Raw genomic sequence first — 21,116 nt, 5'->3', positions numbered from 1 at the left:
TGGCGATAGCGAGAGAAGAGGGAAAAACACACGCTATGAAATTCGAGATTTCTCGCATGCTAGAAATTGGCTTTTTCGTTAAAGTATCGCGTTTAAAGGGAGGTAGAGAAAATAAATTGTGCTGGAGGGAAGTTGATTCTGGGAGGAGACGTAGGAGAAGTGCGTTGGGTGGGGGTGGAGGAAGAGGAGGGAGGGGAGGGGGAAGTCGAATTTTATATAAAAGTCCGTTGTTTAGGACGGAGAACGGGCTAGGCGTATACCCGCATGGTCACGGTCGTGGCCTTCCCAAAGGTTACGCCACTGCGCTATCACACGGACGGGCAAATGCACCACCACAAGTGCAATGCCACCTCCATAATATAAAAGTCGAAGGCGGCGCGGGCGCGTTTTCTTGAGCGCACGCACGGTGCCGGGTGCGTCAGTGGTCGGTGAACGGGCCATACGAGAGGTTTTCCTTTTTCGTCCAATATCTTTTCCCACCGCGGTGCCGCCCCGGGGCACATGGTCTGCCGTTGGTGTATTGGGCGCTGGGCCTAGTGGAATCGGACGCAACACGCTAGGGCGCTGCAGTCAGCACGACTCGACAACACGCGCTATAAAGGCTAATGACATCAGCCTCGAGGCGAGGGGATAGTGCGTGAAAAAAGTGCGCAGGAGTTGTGTTGTTTTCCCTACGAGCAGAGCAGCAAATTACCCGAGAGTGGGCCATGCGTCCCGAGGGAATCGACCGTCTACGTCGCGCATCTCATCCTCATCGACCAAACATGAGCCTGATCTTGTTGTGATCTCCAGCGATTATTGCGACAGGTGCGCACCCGCATGTGCATCCCTGGGGCCTTTCTTCTCTTTTTCGGACTGCCGATCGTTTCGTAAGTTTCTTCAGCTTTTCCCTATTTTACGCTCACCGTCTTGTAAATTTTTGTTCGATCGTCGCACGATGCCAGTTGCGGTGACCTAGATCGCGATTGGCACAGGCATTTCATTTCCGCTTCCTACATTTCGTAAACCGGCCACTGTGGCCACAAAGTAGAGAAGGACGCGCGAGCAAAACACACGTGTGTCGAAAATTTCCATTCGTAGGTTTGTTATGCTATGCGTTTGGTCTTGGTTGCTGTATTTCATATCTGTGTGGAGTGGAGGGAAGAAAGTTATTGCACTGCCATCGATCCAGGCTTCTAATCTCTCTCAAAGAATTTATATCCGCGATAAATATTTTGTTTTTCACTGGTTATCAAGGTTTTCCAGTCAAGATAATTCCCTTGGTCGCACAGATAAAGTACGAGCTAGTTTGCGAAAACATTCTACGGAATAAAGTCCGAAGTAATTTGTAAACGCCGTAGGGCAATAAGAACGTGAAAGAATAGCTGTTTGTTGGTGGAGACGCCGTGCGTGCCGTGAGCGTTACGTGCCCTTCTAGATTTTGGTAAACGGGCGTGTGTGCCAAATATAGCTCGCGCCACTGTGTGTTTACGCGCGCACACGCTGTTCCCGTGAAAAGAAAATCTCGATACTCGATACTACACGCCTCATTGCTAAATAATCGTACAAACATGCCTACGTGACTCATAGGCTTTCCACGATGATACAGACGTCCTATAGCCACGCAACCATTAAATTCACGTTCCTCCAGAGGAAGGAAGGAGAATATTGATTCTCGAGAGTTACGCAGTTTTGTCGATTGAACAGAGTCTAGTGCAGAAAACAAGCAGTTTCGAAACGCAGTGGTAGCGAATAAAGATGAATTTGTTTGAGAGTATTAGTTTTTCAAATTCAAGTATCGTGGTGAAAAAGAGAAAACACGCGTTCGCTTATTTACAGTTATTTCGTTGAGACTCTATTTCATACGATATGATTCGCTCGATGCTAATGGAAGGTTACACGTGGATCATAGTATATTAGGGAGCTTTGACCATTTGGAATGTAGCGAAAATAGAGCATAACAAACGCAAGGGCGAAAACAACTATATCCCTCTCTCTTTTCACAATGCCAAGTCCAAAGTCCACGCACTGGCAGAGTGTATACTATACTTAAGGTATATATATGTCATGTAAACACGACAAGTAACTCTTAAAATGTGATTGATTTCCATGCAGGATTTTCATTGGACATTGTTAACTTCATCGTCTCATCATCATGGATGCCTTCTCGCAACAGTATTGTTTGAGATGGAACAATCATCAGTCAAACTTGATGACTGTATTCGAGGAGCTGTTGGAAAATGAAGCGTTTGCCGACGTAACATTAGCGGTTGATGGCGGAGCTTCAGTCAAGTGTCACAAGATGGTCCTAGCCGCTTGCTCCTCGTACTTCCAGACCCTTTTTATCGACCTTCCCTGCAAGCATCCGATCGTGGTCCTGAAGGATGTTAAATACTCGGAGATCAAGGCAATCGTCGAATACATGTACAGGGGAGAGGTAAACATAGAGCAGAAGGAGCTGAGCGGCCTGTTGAAGATAGCAGAAGTGCTGAAGGTCAAAGGGTTAGTCGAGTCGAACGGCTTGAAGTCGAAGTGCGATGGCGATAGGAAGTCCGAGGCTTCTTCTTCGCCTCCTCCTGCTATTAGCACTAGCACACCTAGTGCTGCTCACAGCAGTGATCAGCAAGCATCACCCCCGCACTCAACGGGCGGCCACCAGCATTATCCAAATTATTATGGGAAATCGGCAATCGATAAGGCTCAAAACCAGGGACAAGGACGCATGCCATCGGTACCAGTATGTGCCTTTCCAGGTCTTACCCCTCCTCAAGCTTCACCAGCGGAACCTACGCAAAATTCCTCCCTATCGCAACACTCGTCCAATTTCACTCCAGGGCTAACCTATAACGAGTACGAGGTATCACCGGGGAAGCGTAAATTTTCCAGTTTCCTCGTCAATCGAGACACGCCCATTCTAAGAACCGTGCTGGGTCAGAGTCACGTGGATAGCTCGCAACAAACCCCAACCTTCCTGCACCCGGACTGCCACGACCTCAGAGCCAGCAGCAATGGTTCTGCAGCGGACGAAAAACGCAACAGCCAACAATACAACAACGAGAGTGCTCACAGCTCCTATACCGACGCTTCGATTTTGGATCAAGAGGACGATAAATTACAGGCATCCCCGCAATCCTTTAGTAGCGAGGCCAAAGGTGAGGTTATATAAATCACGTGACAATTAATTGTATTTGTATAGGTTAAATACAACATTCTCAGGGTTTGTTTTTTTTATTTTTAGTGAGCATAGGATACGGGGCCACGAACCAGAGAGAGAAGCCGGAGTGGAAAAGATACAAGCAATACACTCGCGAGGATATGATGTCAGCTATAGAAGCTGTTAAATCCGGCATGAGTGCGTTGCAGGCAGCTCGGAAATACGGTGTACCCCCGAGGACTCTCTACGACAAGGTTAAGAAGATGGGCATAACTACCTCTCGACCGTTCAAACGTGGATCGAACGGCAGCAGCGCTTCCTTCCCTTACGGGATTGGTGGAAACATAAATGGCAGTATTTACGGTGGCTCCTCCTTCTACGAGAGCGACAATGAGAGTACTACTCATGTCGAGAACTCTGCTATGAAGTTGGAGCCGACCAATTACAAGTGGCGCGATGTCTCGGTGGAACGCGAAACTATAGACATACAGAGATGCGACCCAAATATCACCGTCCACTCGATCATTAAACATCCGTGCAGCAATGACGATCAAGTAGAGGACCTATCGATGAATCGAAAATCGGACCTGCGCGTAATAGTCCCTCCACCCAACGTGTCCATCAAAGAGGAGGACCAAAGCACTTCCAGCAATATCAATTAGCCTAGAATCGAACACTCGCGCTCGACCACTTCTTGAGAATTCTCAACAAACGACATTTACCCAATCTCGCCAAATTATTGTCATTAGACCTAGCAGAGGATTGCGGCGCAAACGAGGACCGAGTATTGTACGAACGGCGGTTGGAACATTCCTATATACGTTAGCGAACATTCTTCTTTCCGCCAAGAGTACAGACGGAGAGTAGATGAGCTTTCTCGAGCTATATACGAGAAGCAAAGGTAAAGTAACGAAGGGAACTCTCAAAAAAAGTACAAATATTCGTAACTAACTGTGAGCTATGATACGTACTAGCATTACGCGTTACACGCAGAGATACTTGAGTAGGAGAAACAGCGTGGCAAACATTTAAATGACTATAAACATGGCGCGCGCGCATGTGCCTTCTTGAATAGATCAACCACCAATTTTAAGAAAAAAAAAAAAAAAAACAAAACAAAACACGAATCCTTCTACTATCTAATAGATCGATAATTATCGTCATTGTATTTGTTCAGATTTAGGCTTATACTCTGTTTTTATCTCGAGATTCTATTGCAGATTTTAAAGAATTACCATCGTGTCATTGCACAGTCGTGCCGGTGGGTACACTTAAATATTATTGTAAGTATTTTATGATGGAGCGTATTGGGAGAAGAATATTTTTCACATGATAAGGTCGTGTTGTATTTGCGAGCCACCAGTAACTAATCGTACAAATAATCTAGTAGCAATTATTTAATACCACGTACAAGACTGAATATAGATACTTTTTTTTCTCCCGTGAGACTGAAACTAGATAACTGATACTCGTGTTCAACTAATTTTAGAGTCAGGTACGTTATCCTGTGTGCAAATAACGTATTTCATTACAATCAATGTATAAACGACCGGCCAAGTTTTATTTCCTCTTTTAAACGGCGCTTAAGTTCTTCTCTACACAGAATTAAGAAAAATCTCCAAGTTTCGATCCTTCGTCATAAATCTGCATTGCTCTTAACGGATTTACTAAAATGAAAATCTTTCGAATTGACCGCACTCGATGTACACGAGAATTCCACCGCGGTGAATGTTTATGTATTCGCAAAATGCGATCATTTGATTTCGCTCTTAATTAAACGGTTATTTTATCGTTCAATCGCGTTTAACCTGAAAAATATTAAGTTTTTACCGAAGAAGCTTTCAGATGCTTTGACGTTGCGTTATAAGCTTTAAAAGAATAGTATAAATAAGTTAAAACTTATTTAAATTTTATATATTATTTCGTGGTGTAACACCACGCACTCTGCTATCTGCGAGTTAAGTTTAAATTTTTACGAGTGATCGCTTCTCACCATTTTTAGAAAATCGTTAATATTAAATCTAACATACCCGTGCTTATATAAAAAGATATTTATCCAATTTTGAAGGTTTCGGATCATCGTATCGCGTGACAGCGTCTAAAATAAAATTCTTTTTTCTTCTCTTTTACGGTACTGAGATTTAGTATAAAAAGGTAAAATTAATCATGGAAAATAGAAAAATAAGGATATGTGGACCACTTTCTAAAGAGTTATAGGAGTATCACCAGAGGGCATTAAATGCCATTGGCGAAACTTTATGTTACTTGGTTGATGACTGAGATATTCGTGTTAAACCATTAGTAATTGTAAGCTAAAATTATTATTATTATTATTATAAATATTATGATTATTGACTACGGCCCTGGGATACAGCTGCAATATTGCTCAATACATATCTAATGCATGTATGTGTACAATAATGCTTGGAAGTGTAGAGCCTTCTTCTCGTTACACGAAATTTAGTAAGGTCTGACCCGCGCGAGGTTAATTTGCCTCAAATTATACCTTTCGCGCGTCTTTTTCGAACATTTTACGTATGAAAATTGGAAACAATTAGCTATTACTTACGTCAGATGCTAATGGCAAAATTTTAGAAAAAAAAATCGAGAATAAGAATCTCGCTGAAGGCATGGCCTGCATTTTAAACTTGAGAGAGATTTAGAGATAATTGAAAATAGACTGATGTGATTTCAAAGTAACAATTACCTGAATGCCATATCGTAACCGAACGACTACCTCAATAAGAAATGAACCAAGCGTTCATTAACATAAGACTGATGAATGAAATGTAACGTTACCAATTTTAAAACAGAATACACTCATGATATATATATATAGTACTATATTTTTTACACCGATAAAAATACTTATTTCGTTGAAAAATACATTTTGTTTTGAATATTCACGATGAAATGTTTTACTCGCTGTTTAAAAAAAAAAACATATCAATGTGAATATTTGAAGGAAAATTGATTTTAGTGAAATAATTTTATTTGTCCGTGTACGTACACCCAGCGTATACTGTAGAAACAGAATAACAGCATATACTTCCGTTATATAGGTATTATACACGTGCTGTATGCATCTGATGGCAGATATAGAGATTTTATCAGACGGTATATGTTTATAAAAATACATATATTTATATATATAGAGAAAGAAAGAGTATATTATATATACAATAAAATATGAGCTAATGTTTAAAAGAATGAAAATTGCAGCGATTCATTATTAAGGGAAACATTGTTAAGAGGAGTTTGAAAATTGTAAAAATTGGTATACCGTATAACGAATGATTCGTATTGTATAATGCATTATTAAGTCATGAATAGTATATATGATAGCCTTGATAAATTGTTAAGATCTTTAGTTGTGTTAATTTTCTATGGATATGATCTACGACTGAAGTTGCCTTATCAATGCCGCCCAATTTTTGCGATAAAAACCTTTTTTCTAAAATTGATGCGGTATGTCGTAATTCATGTTAATTAAATAATATTCTATTATATACTACCTTTTCTCAGAATATGGTGCAGTATTTATTAAACGTTTGAAAATTATAGTATCACGACATACGAGCCTATATACATATATATATATATATATATATATATATATAGATTTGTCGACAGCGATCGTAAACGTTTTATGTAAGAGAAAAAACAACACGTTTAGGAAAAACTGTTTGCACCAACTACGTGAAAATGCTAAGAATCTGGCGAGTTTCTGTAATTTTGTTATACTTATTAATTGTACTGTATATTTGTGTATTAAGTAAATCATCAAAGAAATAATTTCGGAAAAATTATATCGTTTGGTCGAATAAAACTTCAAATACAAATATCTAATAAGAATTAAATTTATTTCTTTATACATTTTACGAATTATTTTCGTCGCTTTTGTTGTTGTTGTTGTTTAACTTATTATTTGAAGATCGTATTCAACAAATAATCCTATTCTTTTCAATTCGACACGTTATTGAAGTGAAACCATGAGACCATGCTTCCATTTGCTCATGGTACATGGTAAAAATAAACATTATTCCATAAGACATTTTATATTTAAGAATAATATTTTATTTTTTACTTCCATTTTGAAATTGAACAGCATTTAAAATTAAGCATACATTTCTATGACACCAGTACTAAACTTTATTATTTGTTCTAAAACAACAAATTTTATTGCAGTGATCGGTATTATGTCATATATTTTTGAAACAAAGTCGAATGCTGCTCACTTATTTGTAATCACTAATGTAAGTCTTAGTAAAAAAATCGTGTTTTATTGATAAAATATATAACAGATAACTTTAGTCCAATCAAGTACGGCGTAGTACTATATTATTATAGTATCTTTTTATTCAATAAAAAAGCAAGTGATGTATACAGATTGTTTGGCTAGTAAAATTTAAAACTCATTTCTTTCAATTTCATTTAGCTTTAAAAGTGGCCAAAGAGCTCTCTGTAAAATAAGGCCCTTAGCTTAATTCATTTAATCAATCAAATTCGCTAAAAACGTCAGCTTCTCATCACTTCAATTAATCATCTTTCTGACGAAAGATTTAAAGTAATATTGTAACGTCAAAGGAGTATTTATTACAAAGAATTTGAGCTTACTGTAAGCATTTTCTATTTTGAAGTTACTTTACACGGTAGATGCGAAGACGAGACTTCTACTGTTGGAATTATAAATTTTTATATTAATTTACATAATAATCTGGATACATGCACCAGCATAGCTTAATTGTTCACAAATGAACAAAGCTCAAAAAACCTCAAGAATACATTAACCATTTTTCTTACTATGTTGGTTGTATAGTTATGATAAGATTATTTTTCATATTTTAACATTGATAGCTCACATATTCATGTGACAAGTTCTTCTGCGATCTTAAAACTTATATTCTAAACAATCTTTTACCCTATAAACAGCATTTATTGATAACTTACATCTTAAGATTATTTTGAGAGTTGAACGAAAATAAATTGTGAACAGGTTAAGATAATGCTGTTTGCAGAATTCAGAATAACAATACATAATGATCCTGGCAAGAGACAAATAGTTGCTTCGTTGACAAATTTTTCAAGCCATTCTCATAAACCTAATACATATTCTGTTTATATGCAATAGTCATTGGCACCATGATGAATCGATATAATTTATTCCAATGCTATAAACATTAGTACTGTTATTTTAGGATACTGCTGTTTCATCAATTATCGCTTTATTTCTATTTTATTAGAATCTTTCAAAAGTCTTATCAGATTAAATAAATTAGAATAGAACGGATTTGCTGACAATAGTTTCTTTTTCTTACCTATTGTTTCTTTTAAATAACGAAACAGAAAAGCTTACGAGATACTTAAATAGCGCAGCGATTCTGGTAAAATTTAAGCTTGTTTTTACAAAGCCGATGGATGATTGATTCGTCGAATATCGATTTATTTAAACTATAAAAAAAAACACACACACTGAGTTGCCCAAGGAAATCATTGCCAGAGTCATCAATAATGAACACTGATATGTTCTAATGATAGGCATGAATTTGATATTGTTCAATATTTCTCATTAGCGCAATGCTAAGGAAAACTCTTCTAGCTTGAACACTGAACATAGAAGCTTAAAAATATGAAAGACTTAAAATATCGAATTTATCGTACAGGTTTATGAGTCAGGCAGGTACTAATTGCATTAAATACAAGATTATCATTTGCAGTTCATAAAAAATAACTTAAATAACTATATAAATGTTAATTTTGATGACTTTCGCTATATGATTATATATATATACATGTTATGTGTTTGTGAGTGTTATAATACGGTACAGTAGTACAATAAAATTTCTATAGAATAAAGTACAACGTATAATAATTGTTTGGTTGAACCTAACTATAATTATTGGAACGGGTGTACATCGTAGAGCTACTTCACGTACGAATGAAAATTCTAGGCCTGATCGACGAAATGGACGGGTAGAGGGAGTTGGTTAAAAATAAAATGAAAAAAGGAAGAAGGATGGGAAAAGAAGGAGATAACAGGATATATATTTGACTTTTTTTTTATTTAATCACAACTACCATTAGAGATCCAATGCATTTTTTACCTCATAATCTTATCCAGGATACTAAACTCTTAAAGTGGCGTCATAATATTACTTTAAATTTATGATAATAAAGTCTATGGTACGAGAGTTTAACTGTCTGCCAACGTGTCTCATATCATCATCATATATATATTTATGTATATATATATAATAATAATAATAATTTTAATAATTGTATGTATATAATATATTTACTACCTGCATATCACAACGTAAATTTACTCCCGTTTCTTTCCCTCCTTCCCCTCTTATTCTATTCCTATTCTTCCTTCCTCTCTTTTTCTCTCTTACTTTTGCTCTCCTTTTCTTTCTCTCGTATATTCTTTTAACCTTTCGCTCTTACTTCTTGCACGCGTTCTTTCACTCCCTCTCTGTCTCTATCTCTCTTTCTCTCTCTCTCTCTCTCTCTCTCATACATTCTCTCACACTCTTTCTCCCTTGCTGGTTTAACTAACAACGCTTTAAACGAATTACATTCATTCGTACAACGGGCACACAATCGTGCGTCAACATACTATTACATACATCACACACGCACATACAGATGACACGCACACAATCATACAAATCCATCTACATAATCATAATAACGCTGTAGAGTAATTGTGTAGTGGTTGAGTTTGTAAGCATTGTAGCGCCATTCGAGAGAGCATGTTTGCCTAGAAGGCCCTACATCTAATCTCTTGAAAAATTTGCCTTAATAGCTACGCCATTTTGCTGCAAGACTTAAGAGTTCATCGTTAAATGAACTTGCGCGATATTCGAAACTATACAACGACTTGCATTCTTGCAATAATACGTATAATTCAAAACATATAGTTTCCAGTCATCCCGTGATGTGGTGGTGCGTGCTTCTCCCGATGAGACTAACGTGACTTATAAAGATTATCGGCTAGGCTGTCTCATTAGTGAGCATGAATTTTTGCCCAACAACACCGTGGGCATCGATGCGCTATATTCAATGCTAGCACAACTTTCAAGTACATATTACGACTAAACGTGTGTAAGATAGGGACAGCTGTGTGTTTCGGCTCTGACTGTTCATCGATCAATGCCTTGTCGTCGTGTGTGATTTATGCAGCGGTCGCCTTTCGTTACTGTTCGAATGCGTCATCACCGCTTTATCGATCGATAATTCCACCTAGGACGAAGCGTCTTAGTTTTCAAGGAATGCATTCTTGCCAAATGAACATATCCACTAAGATAAGCACGAAACTTAATTTCATTGCACTGTGTGCTACACTGCTCATGAGCTCAGCCACTAACAATCATACAATCAGCATAAAACCTCAGAAACCATGACCCAGCTTGAGTATCTGCCGTTTTACATCCAAGGATCTTGACAATCCAGAATAGTTGACCTTTAGAGTATACAGCAGGAAGCCGAGCAGCAGCTACTTCCACCTCCTTTAGTTTTTTGCCTTTGATCTGAAATGGAAAAGTACGATAATTCATTTCCTCTTTTTTATTCAGCTTCTTTTTCTTTACACTTATTACTACAAGTATCACTTCTCACACTTAAATTGCCACTCATTTGTACAATTAAATTAATCATATTACCAATCTCCTCCTTAAGAGATAGATACTATAGGATTTATGTAGTTGCATTAGAGTTTGCGTTTGTAAGCGCAGCAGTGCTACAGCTGTAAAGCCAAGCAATTGCACTGTACAATTAATGATTTCATTGTCTAATATTAGGACCGCGAGGTACAAAAAGGAATCTCTATATGTATATACTATCATAATGGATCTGAAGGACACAGTTTTAACTCACTTGTCGTAGTCTTAAGTTAGGATAGGATAGGATGTGTAATTTTAGTAGTATTCATAGCTGTCAAGATCATCGAGTGGGATGTACATGTATTCACCATTAGGTAAAACACCTAAAATATCCAAGATTTTCGTTTGGTTCATCATCAAAGGCAGTTGTGTAGGAATAGATACAACGAATATTTACATTGGGCTTTTTGCTCAAGAGAATTAACTATAAATTACACTACATGTTTGTACAATCATCAAAGTTCAACAGTTTCTCTGCAAATGCATTTTATATCTCTCTCTCTATGCAATATCTACAGCGTGCGTGCACCCAAAACGCAATTTTGACAGACACTGAAAATAGCATGGATGCGTGGCTCAATATAGCAGCTTAATGGTAAGTATAGCTACTTCATTATGGTCAATGTAACTGCTAATATCTTTATTTCAACAGCATAGTTTATCACTGAATTAATTTTTCAGGTGATTTCCCGAGGCTGTCCCTGTGCAATTATCATGTCTATATATTTAAGTAGATAGGACATTTGGAACGAGGGATGGGGGGGGGGGAGGAGACAATGAATGGTAAAACCAGGGAAAAGCTTGAAAGCGTTGCAAACTTGAAATGTTCTCCGACCTTGCGAATTAGGCTCGGGAAGATTTTCTCGTGGAACCAAATGCATCACCGTAGTTTTCCCAAAAGGAAGCCCAAGAGCACCGAGTGTGACATTACTGTGCAGAAAACGTCCTTGGTAGATTAGTCGTAGGATTTCGGCCTTGGCGACAGCTTCTTCCATCCAATCTAGAGCAAAATAATTCCATTGATCAATCCAATAATTTTATGTAGTATCCAAATTTATTCGTTTTGCAATAATTAATTAAGAATATTTTCAAGAACAATTTATTTCAATTTGCAAAATATTTGCACGGTTGATCGACTCGAATATAAATAGCAATAATTACAATGCACGTCGAACAGTCTTGACGAATAAAAGAAAGGAATTAAAATTGTTGCAACTAAGAGAGAAGAAACATTCGTGTACCGTACCTTCTGGCCAGTTTTCAAACACATGGTGCGCTATGTCTCCCGCAGAGTCGCTTGGGCTGAATAGGAACTCTTTTGTTTTACCGCTGACAAGAATAAGGCGTAAATTTATCTGGAAAAATAAAAACGAAAGATTTATAAGTGGCGTGCGGTCGTATGGCCAAAGATTGAATAACAGATGACAGTTACTCGAGATAATAAGCAGTCTCGCGTATTTCCGTATTTTGTAAACAATTAAACTGACTGACACAGTACGAGAATATTTTTTTCATCGCTTTGCGTCTACGTTTAAATGTCGTTACGTACTTGTGCGGTTTATAGTTACGTAAGTAGCAATAAAATTTTGGTTAGAGCGTCGCTCGATCAAACGTGAACATTCCAAAGCGACGCTTTACCTTTACCTATTCATTCATAGTGTACTTGTTGTATACGTGTGCAATAGATCATTACATAAAAATTACGTGTAAAATAGAGTTGAAAAGCCATAGGAGCGTTACAATAAGGCATTGTACATCGTTCAAACAGTGCACTTAATTGTTCAATTGGATTGACCGACATACGTACTATACATACACTAGCTGAGAGGTACGTAAAACCGATAATCTATCGAGCTACCTGGTTGTACTCCCGGAACACACTGTGAATGCGCCTTTATTTTATAATAAGCACTCCGCAGAATAATAATCGAGTCAAACTGAAACAAAACGCTGTATACGATTAAATGCGGAGGACGTGTAATCATCGTTCGCTTTGCAAAATTCCTATTAAAAATCTCTAGAAATCATTGTTATATTCTAAATGAGCAAAATACTATAAACGAGAGGATATTCCACAAATGATTTTAAAGCATTTTCAATAAATACGAGACAAAAATGTGTATGCCAAACGACGACGGTTGATGCAAATTCGTTGATAAAAGCGATAAATGTAATTTCGTGTATCGTCGATAACAAGCAAATAATAATAGTATAAATGGAACAGTTGGTGGAATACATCGATAACTCCGTGTGTTTAAGCGTTTAAAAAAATTGAACTTAATAAATAATTCTGAAGTAAGCGTGCGTGGAGCGTATATGGGGGGGGGGGGGGATACGAAAAGTGAACGCGAGGAGAAAAATTACACTGGAGTATAGGAAGCACAAAGGTTTTATTTGTTATGACGCACCCAACGCAGTTCGAAAGGAGGTTAAAAAATAGTGGAAAAACGCAGGCGACCGCAAAGAGTTGATTATTTAAGTTGAAAATCTATCGAGCCATACTCGGTTAAATTTATGGTTCTGATTGTTTTCTTTCGGGACAAAATATGCTTGGCGAACTGACAAATGGTTATGCGTGTAAAATATCCTTTCTATAGTAGCAGCAGTAGTAGTAGTAGAGAGTATGGTAACCAATGGAGGTATCGATCTATATTTAGAAGGTGCTCTAAACCTTTGTTATTAAATTGCCGCTATGACTAAAGGAACAGCTGCATTCTCTCAAGGTCAAAGTAGAAAAACTAGAAAAATGAGGTTGGAAGTATCGGAGCAGCAGCGTGCAAGATTCTCTCTCTCTCTCTCTCTCTTAGTAGAAACGAAACGGGTGCGGGTCCTCAGGGCTGTCTTATGAGAAACGTGGGCGCAGGCACAGCTTTTAAACAGCCTTTACCCAAGATTGTTTCCTGTGAAAACATCTCGTACCCAATGAGATTTGATTCCATGCCTCCTAAGCGCACACGTGTTAGACCGTCGTACGAACCAAATTTTCTTGGCCGAAATAAAGCTCCTGAAAATAGGAGAACGCCAAAAAATTATTGACGACCAGTAACATCCAATGCTTAACGGTCGCACAATGTTTACATGCGGGATGAGAGGTTGAGCCTAATCGATGCAAAGATTTATGTACGCTACGAAGAAACGGTTGTTGATGATTGATTCTGCTAAACGATGGAACAGCGAGAACCTCGAGCGTCGATTGTTTACATAGGATTCGCACGAATTCGGGTATTGGTTTTCACTCCCCACCCCCTTTTTTCTCTAGCGAAGACTCTCCGTTTTAATGGATTTACTTTGTTTCGATGGTCCAACGAGGCATTGATATATAACAGGATAGCGTAGCAAGAGTAGAATTAAGCAGCTAGCTCTGCCTCTCAGAAGCAAAAGCAAACCCCAAGCCAAGTGAACAGTGTCGCTTTCCGCTGTTCTCTGTGCTATGACGCAACCACCATCACCATCGTGTTACCAAGAGCTTCTCCTCCCTTCTATTCTATTCTAGCGTATTATGGGACAAGGGCGAGAAGAAAGCTGCATTGGCAGCTGCATACCGATCTCTTAATTTCTATCTTCCTCCTCTAGCCTCGACCGACGAAAAAAATCAATCAAGCCTCATAAAGAGTGCTCACTGCTGCTCCCACGGAACTGAAAAAGCTTAACTCTATTAAAGCCTGCTGCCTGGTTGTTGGCTATAGTGTTTACAGCATTTATCAAAGCGAAATGAACTTTGACATTAGTTGTACAGGTTAGGAAAACGCGCTTCTCCCTCTCGCTTACTCTCTTCTATAAAAAGAAAAAGTTACTTTTAATAATAAATGTGCAGAGTTCGTTTTAAACAAGCGAATTAATTGTTGTCGTGTCGCAACTCGCAACGCGCTTGCTGCAACGCGTCTCGCTTCACGGTCGGTGACGTTATTACAATGATATTACCGCGATTATCATATTCGGCCAAAGCGCCAAGAAAGTTATGCTTTTAACTGAATAGTACATGACAAATTATTGTAATGTCAACAGTTTAATGTATGTAAGGAGTCTGCTTTTCAGCTCGAGGGTTAAAATCGATATAATAGGAACAACAACAATCTGAAAGGAATAAGTCTTTCTGAGAAACCAAAATAAACACAGTGTAATAAAAATTCTAAACCTGTTTCTATAGTCAAGCAGAATACGAGATATTTTTTATTACGTTGTAGAGAGTCACAAGCTTAGCTCTGGTTAAACAGCAATTTAAGGTCATCGAAAAATCAACCAATAATCGGTAGGTGGTTCTGATTATTAACGCATTCATCGCAGTAATAGATCTCACTATACAGAGCGCTCTACTTAATTCGTGTTAGAGCGCGCGTTGGAAATAAAAACTGATTTATCTTTGTAATCATAAAGGATATCAATTTTTTGCCTGAGATCTTTAAGGAGCTGAATAAAAAATACTTTCAGAAAGATTCTATGAACAAAATTAATATATCATATATTTACAAAGATAAATAAAATTTTATGCCTATAACTGATGCAAACGGAGTGAAACATCCTGTATAAATTTTTCTGACTCACGTGTTTCATAGGAGAGTTTACGTTATGTAATTTTCTAATTTTCTATAACATAAAACAACCTCTACGTGTATAATTAAAGGATGAAGATGTCTGTCCAGGGAACGATATCGGTATAAAGTGTTTCTTCTAAATGATTGCTACTTTCCCGCGGGAAGATAAAAATTGTTCAATGGTTTTCAATGTTCATTTCGCGAAATCCCTCGTATCGAAGGTCGCACGTGCCTCAATGCAACACAGAGAATAACAAGAAAATGTACAAAGAGATCCTAACGCGTCAACAAGAAGAAACTCTTAACGCTCTTTATATTTCGTCATCCATATTAACATTATCCACAAAAGAGTTTATTCTCGCTGACTCTTGTCGATACGCAGTTACACTATAATACATATATGCATACATAGTAGGAAACAAAAGATAACCTGCGATCAAAAATACAAGCAATTATTCACGAGTTTATTGGCTTATTTACTCATTCTCCTCGCACTCTTATCTGTCAGCACGAGTTTCTCCACATTTAATACGACGACATTCAGACGCTTCGTCGTTAAATAAAACAGAAGAGTTTTTTATCATCGGAGATTCCTATCGATCATAAATTACCCATTGTTCGTGCGGTATCTGATGAATCTGGGTGATAAAAGATTGCTAAATGGAGAGCTTGCTGAATCAACTGCAACGCGTATATTTCATTGTCGTATTTGGGGGTGTTAGGGAATAAGACGGTAAACCAGTTGTTTGTTTTTATTCTACTTCCTTTTTGAGGTTAAGTGAATAGAAAAAAGCGTAAGTAAGCATCAGTAGCACAGCACGTGAGAGGTCCGAGTTGCGGTAAGCCCGCTCGGAGAGCGATTCGATAGATCCTGAGTTGGCAGGCGGAGAGTAGAGTGGCTCCCTGCCCGCAGCTAGAACCCCATCTAGAGAGTTATACCCTGCAAGTGTGAGTGAGGAGGGGCTGGCTGGCTGACTGGCTGGCTGGCTAACCTCGACCCCGGCCTTCTCGAGAGGGACTGCAACTGCAGCCGGAGGCCGAGCGACGTAGCTGATCGATGAAGAAAAGTATGCTATTTCAGGAGGTTTGAAAAACCACGAAAAACAGATCAAAAGTAACGTGCAAATCTCTCATTTCTGCCAAACAGAAAGGGTTGAATCACTTTGTCGTATATCGATCGATAAACTTTCGATCGTTACCGCGACCGAAGCGCCACACTTTTCGATTTTCGCGTACCAAACTCAACCCGTGAACCTTCACCGCTATGAGCGATTTGAGCGACGCGACGGTGAACGCAGAAATTAATTAATCCTTTTTCCATCTCATACAAAACTTTGTTCTTTCGAGCATCGTCGTTTGATCCATCCAGGCGAATTTAGTACATGGCCATGCTCTACATTTGCTATAATGACCGCCGGAGCTTCGCTATATAGTTGTAGCATTCTGAAAATATTTAGTCGTCTAACGGAAGGAAGGTTACGGCACAAAATTGGATCGAATTAAACTCGAAGCTCTTCGCTAATTATTCTCTTATTTTCTTAAACATATCCGATCGTATCGGGTTTCCAAGTGACTGAGAATCTTTTCTATTTTCATACATACAGTTTGCCGCAGGCTGTAGGGGGGAGGGGGGGGGATCATCTCTTGTGTAAAATCACTCTGTGAGCGCACTTTCACTCGACGACGAGGGACAACCGCGCGCGTTTATGGAAAAGATAACGAACTATTATCTTTCCTGAAGCTTCAACAGCGTTTCCTGTTATGCAGTCAACCAGCGGTTTTGCTTTTTTGCTGCTCTTATGAACTACTAAAAAACTAGAATAACTTTTGTACCAATGCAGAGTTTGATGCTTCAAAATTTTAATTACACGATGTTCTGTGTGTGTGTGTCCTTTCACTCTCGGGGATATTACTATTTTTAAGGGACTACGCAAGAGAGAGAGAGAGAGAGAGAGAGAGAAGAATAGATGCTGAAACTTTATGGATTAATGACGTCTACCCTCTAGACCCGTATAGATTCCCGTGACGCAAGAGTTGCTCTAGCATCCTGATGCTTTACCAAATAAAAGAGAGTCCATAATTTGCACGATACTTTAAAAGTTTCAAACACGATATTAAAGCGTGTGTACTCCAGTGTAAGTAACCAATCAGCACTTTGAAAAAGTCTTTATTGAAATTTTGACAAACTATATAGAACTTTTGTTTACGCGTGCGCGCGCAATTTTTAAAATGGTAGTCGATAAATTTAAAAGCGATAAGATGAAAAAACTTGTTTATTTTCCCGAGAACCTCCAGATGAAAATATTGAAGCTTGGAATTTTATGTATTCGGAGCATAATAATAGGAAATCTGGAGAACATTAGTCAGTGAAACAATGGCCACTCTATGAATACGGAATGTGAATGTGACAAACGTCAGGTTGGTTAAAGTTCTCCATTCAGTCTTTCTTCTGTAATGGAAAGAATGATTCGGTTGGGGAGGTACACGATATTATTACACGAACAGCAAGCTGCAAGAATTAGGCTGCTGTGTGTGGTATATCTTACAATTAACATAATTATCGAAAATGGCATTAATCATTTGTCCATGACACGACATGACTAATGGCTAGGAACTAAATGCGTTAAGTGCAAACCTGTTATCGATATATGTGGATCACTGGGTCAACGTTAAAAGTTAAAAGTATATAAAGTAGCCTTTCTCTAATCTTTTGATAATTTATGATTTTTCGCATGCCTCTCAATAGGTACAAGTAAATATTTAACTTTAGTGCTAATAAAACCAAACCATCATGGAAACAGACTTGGCAACGTTGTAGCCCATAGCCATGTAGTTTTAACACTTTCTCTAGCCTTCTATATAATGTAATAACAAAGAATACGTATTGTTTTGCTAATCGATACGTAACGATAACAACCAGTATCTAAAAAAATCGTCTTGTTTATAACGATAGGTAAAAATAAGAAAAACATCGTAGCCTCGTAGATTACGCGCTATATGTAATTATATCTAAGAAAGCTACGTTGCAAAAGTAACTGAAAAAAAAGAATCTATTCGTGTATAGAGATATAATTATAAAGGATTTGGAAGGAATAAAAGAATAACGAGAAAATACAGTGAAACTGCTTCTCTCGAGTAAACAGTAGATTGTTTGTATTTTGTAACAAGTTCGTAGAATCTGGTAGAAAGGGAAGGAGAATTCGGCTATAGCGACAGACAGGAGAAACGTTCCAAGGTTTGAAATCTATTCGTGTTGTCCTGCCTGCGCTTTCTTTTTTGTTTTCTCGTTTTCTCTCAGAATATCATAAGCCATGGTAAGCGATTTTTTTACCATTTTCATTTAGCTCTCCGTGGCTCTCGTTAAAAGCGGTTTGACTACTCGCGTGCATAAATCAGAAAATCACTGAAAAATCATGGTTTTATAACGATAAAAATAATCATTCCTGATGGAGGATAGAAAAAGAAATTTTCTGACGTTTCTCTGCAGAAAGTTTATAAATGCATACGGCACACAACGACAGACACTGCTCGTCCTTGCATGTTATTTAATTTTTCATAGTTTAAATCTAATAAAGCGGTAACTGCTGGAGAGCACATTCCGACTTGATGCGTAATTTCAAGACAAAGATGCTGCTGACTCGTTAGTACGCGCAAATGACAACACTACAAGAGAGGATTAATACAAACAAATATTAGAAAATGAAAGTAAAAATACACTTTGTACTCTACACATGCGTGTTTATAACGTTTCAAGCGAGGTTTCAAGTTAGTTCCGCGAGAAATAGTGCCAAAATTTAGCAACTACCAATCTCTATAGATGCTACGAGGTACTTCTTATCGATTCCAACATAATAACCTACTTGCAGCATCTATCACTTTTGCATAAACTATTAATAGAGAAATATTTTCTTATATCGATTATTTTTTTTCCTAACATTTAAATTTGTTTTTTTCATCAACCGCGGACAGTATGTACACGTTGAAAAAAAGTCTATTACAAATCCCTTGGTGTATTTATTTTCACAAGACTCAATTATGTTTTAGCACTGGATTTACTGTAGTATAAGAAAAGGGCAATTAAATTGTGTATAGTGTAATTTAAACTTATGAGTTTTAGATCGGTGAGAAGTGTTTGGAATGGATTGCTCGATCGGAGAGTGGCTTGTTAGAACTGTTTAAAGCTGTCTACTCGTGCAACAATTGCTGCCACACACAATGCCTCGGGCGCTTTTGCAATGAGAATTAAGAAAAATATTAATAAAGAAATAATTGGTAATGCGTAGTCAGCAGGTTTTTTCCGATTATTTTATTCGCGTCGAAACTCCAAGCGATTGACATTACGATTAGTCGTCAGATGCCACTACGGTTGATGAAACGTCCTTACCCACACCCACACTCGCTGGGGTGTGCTACACGTATATACTCGCTTTTATACCAATACCATTCTGCAAATCAGATGTTTCTTAATGACAGCTAGCACCGATCCGTGATTTGTATAACAAACATTGCCTTTTTAATCGTCTAATGTAAAACAAACTTTCACCGAATAATGATAAGGGACATAGTATAATGCTACATCATAAAAGATTAATTAAATTCAAATCACGATTGTGTTCTCTGCGTTAGAAAGTGTAGGTGAAAAGTAGGAAGATGGATTGGGCATGTATAATATGTGCGTGTACTTTTATATAGGTCAAATGATGTATTTCGCATATTTCCCAGGGAATAAAAAATTAAAATAAGGGAATACAGCTGGGTTACGGGTAAAACCGTGTGGTTCTGGTGTAAGATATATCGCTTAATGTTTATTCAGTGAATTTTTAGTTTACTCTTAAACAGCGTGTAAAATAGAATATTGTAAATAATGCAGGATGATTGGAAAGAAGGTAAGAATTAACAAAGAGGAAATAACATTATCTAAGGACTTTTCACGCATAACAGATAAATCTGTGCTATATAAAGAGTGCCAGAGAACGATGTGTCTACATGTGGAATTACCAATGAAGGAGGAAAAAACATGAGATATGGTAAAGAGGTTGGCGAGGGAGGAGTTATATCTCGTCGGATGTGAAGAGATTAATGGAAAATTAGAAGGAAGAAAAGAAAAGAGATATAGAAGAGATAAAAGGCGGAAGGGTGCGGTAGACATGTTAGACAAGTGACAAGAGAAGAGACTCACCTTGTCTGAGGGTATGTTGCGTGAACTCATCGTAAATCGGGCCAAAATTATCGCAAGGAATCCAGAGGCCGTTCGTGACGTGACCCAACGTAAATTTTGCTGAATGGCACGGATTTAGCAAATGTTGACAGGGATAAAAAATCAGTGTATGCGACTCACTGCTCAATGAAAACACATTCACGCACAACTCACTGCACCATTTCGATCCGAAACTGCGCTGCCCGATCGCACACTCCAAAACCTGCTGTTACTTATACATATCGGGTCCGAAGTATTTTAACAGCATTTTGCAAATACTGTACGGGCTCCGATTCGTATTTTTCGCCGTACGTACCCACTGTCCCAATGTCAAAGCCAAACACATAAAATGGCGATTCCAAGACGATACTGCCTTCTAGGGAAGGTTTGGCCATAGAACACGAATAGAGTGGTCGTGCTCTTTTCTTGTTTGACTTTGTTTCTTTTTTCTCCCGCCAGTCACCAGCTTCTCTGTGGTCAGTGGTGCGCAGTGGTGCGGTAACTGGCGCGGTGCTGCAGGTTGCTGCGACTACTACACGTAAACTAAAGCCGAAATCAGACGATGCTTTTTCTCGTACACAATGGGAAAT

General features: G+C 38.1%; 2 protein-coding genes across 2 annotated transcripts; one reads left to right on the top strand and one right to left on the bottom strand.

Annotated features, from left to right (window-relative positions):
• The first annotated feature begins 859 nt into the window (after positions 1–859).
• LOC136782439 (protein tramtrack, beta isoform-like) lies at positions 860–9,648 on the top strand. Its single transcript, XM_066741870.1, has 3 exons — positions 860–869; positions 2,095–3,131; positions 3,218–9,648. The coding sequence occupies exons 2-3, from the start codon at positions 2,135–2,137 to the stop codon at positions 3,793–3,795; spliced, it is 1,575 nt and encodes a 524-aa protein (XP_066597967.1). The 5' UTR covers positions 860–869; positions 2,095–2,134; the 3' UTR covers positions 3,796–9,648.
• Positions 6,978–21,020, bottom strand: LOC136782441 (ubiquitin-like protein 3). The gene is made up of 4 exons (XM_066741873.1): positions 20,509–21,020; positions 12,044–12,152; positions 11,633–11,797; positions 6,978–10,665 (listed from the first exon to the last, which is right to left on the bottom strand). Exons 1-4 carry the CDS (start codon positions 20,536–20,538, stop codon positions 10,601–10,603), a joined length of 369 nt encoding a protein of 122 aa, XP_066597970.1. The 5' UTR covers positions 20,539–21,020; the 3' UTR covers positions 6,978–10,600.
• Between the last annotated feature and the right edge of the window lie 96 nt (positions 21,021–21,116).

Source organism: Prorops nasuta, unplaced genomic scaffold (genome assembly GCF_024137725.1).
Source record: "Prorops nasuta isolate Cenicafe-Biocafe unplaced genomic scaffold, Cenicafe_Pnas_1.2 PNAS00027, whole genome shotgun sequence".
Lineage (NCBI taxonomy): Eukaryota > Metazoa > Arthropoda > Insecta > Hymenoptera > Bethylidae > Prorops > Prorops nasuta.
The sequence above is the reverse complement of the archived record's forward strand: the minus strand, read 5'-3'. Positions and strand labels throughout refer to the sequence as shown.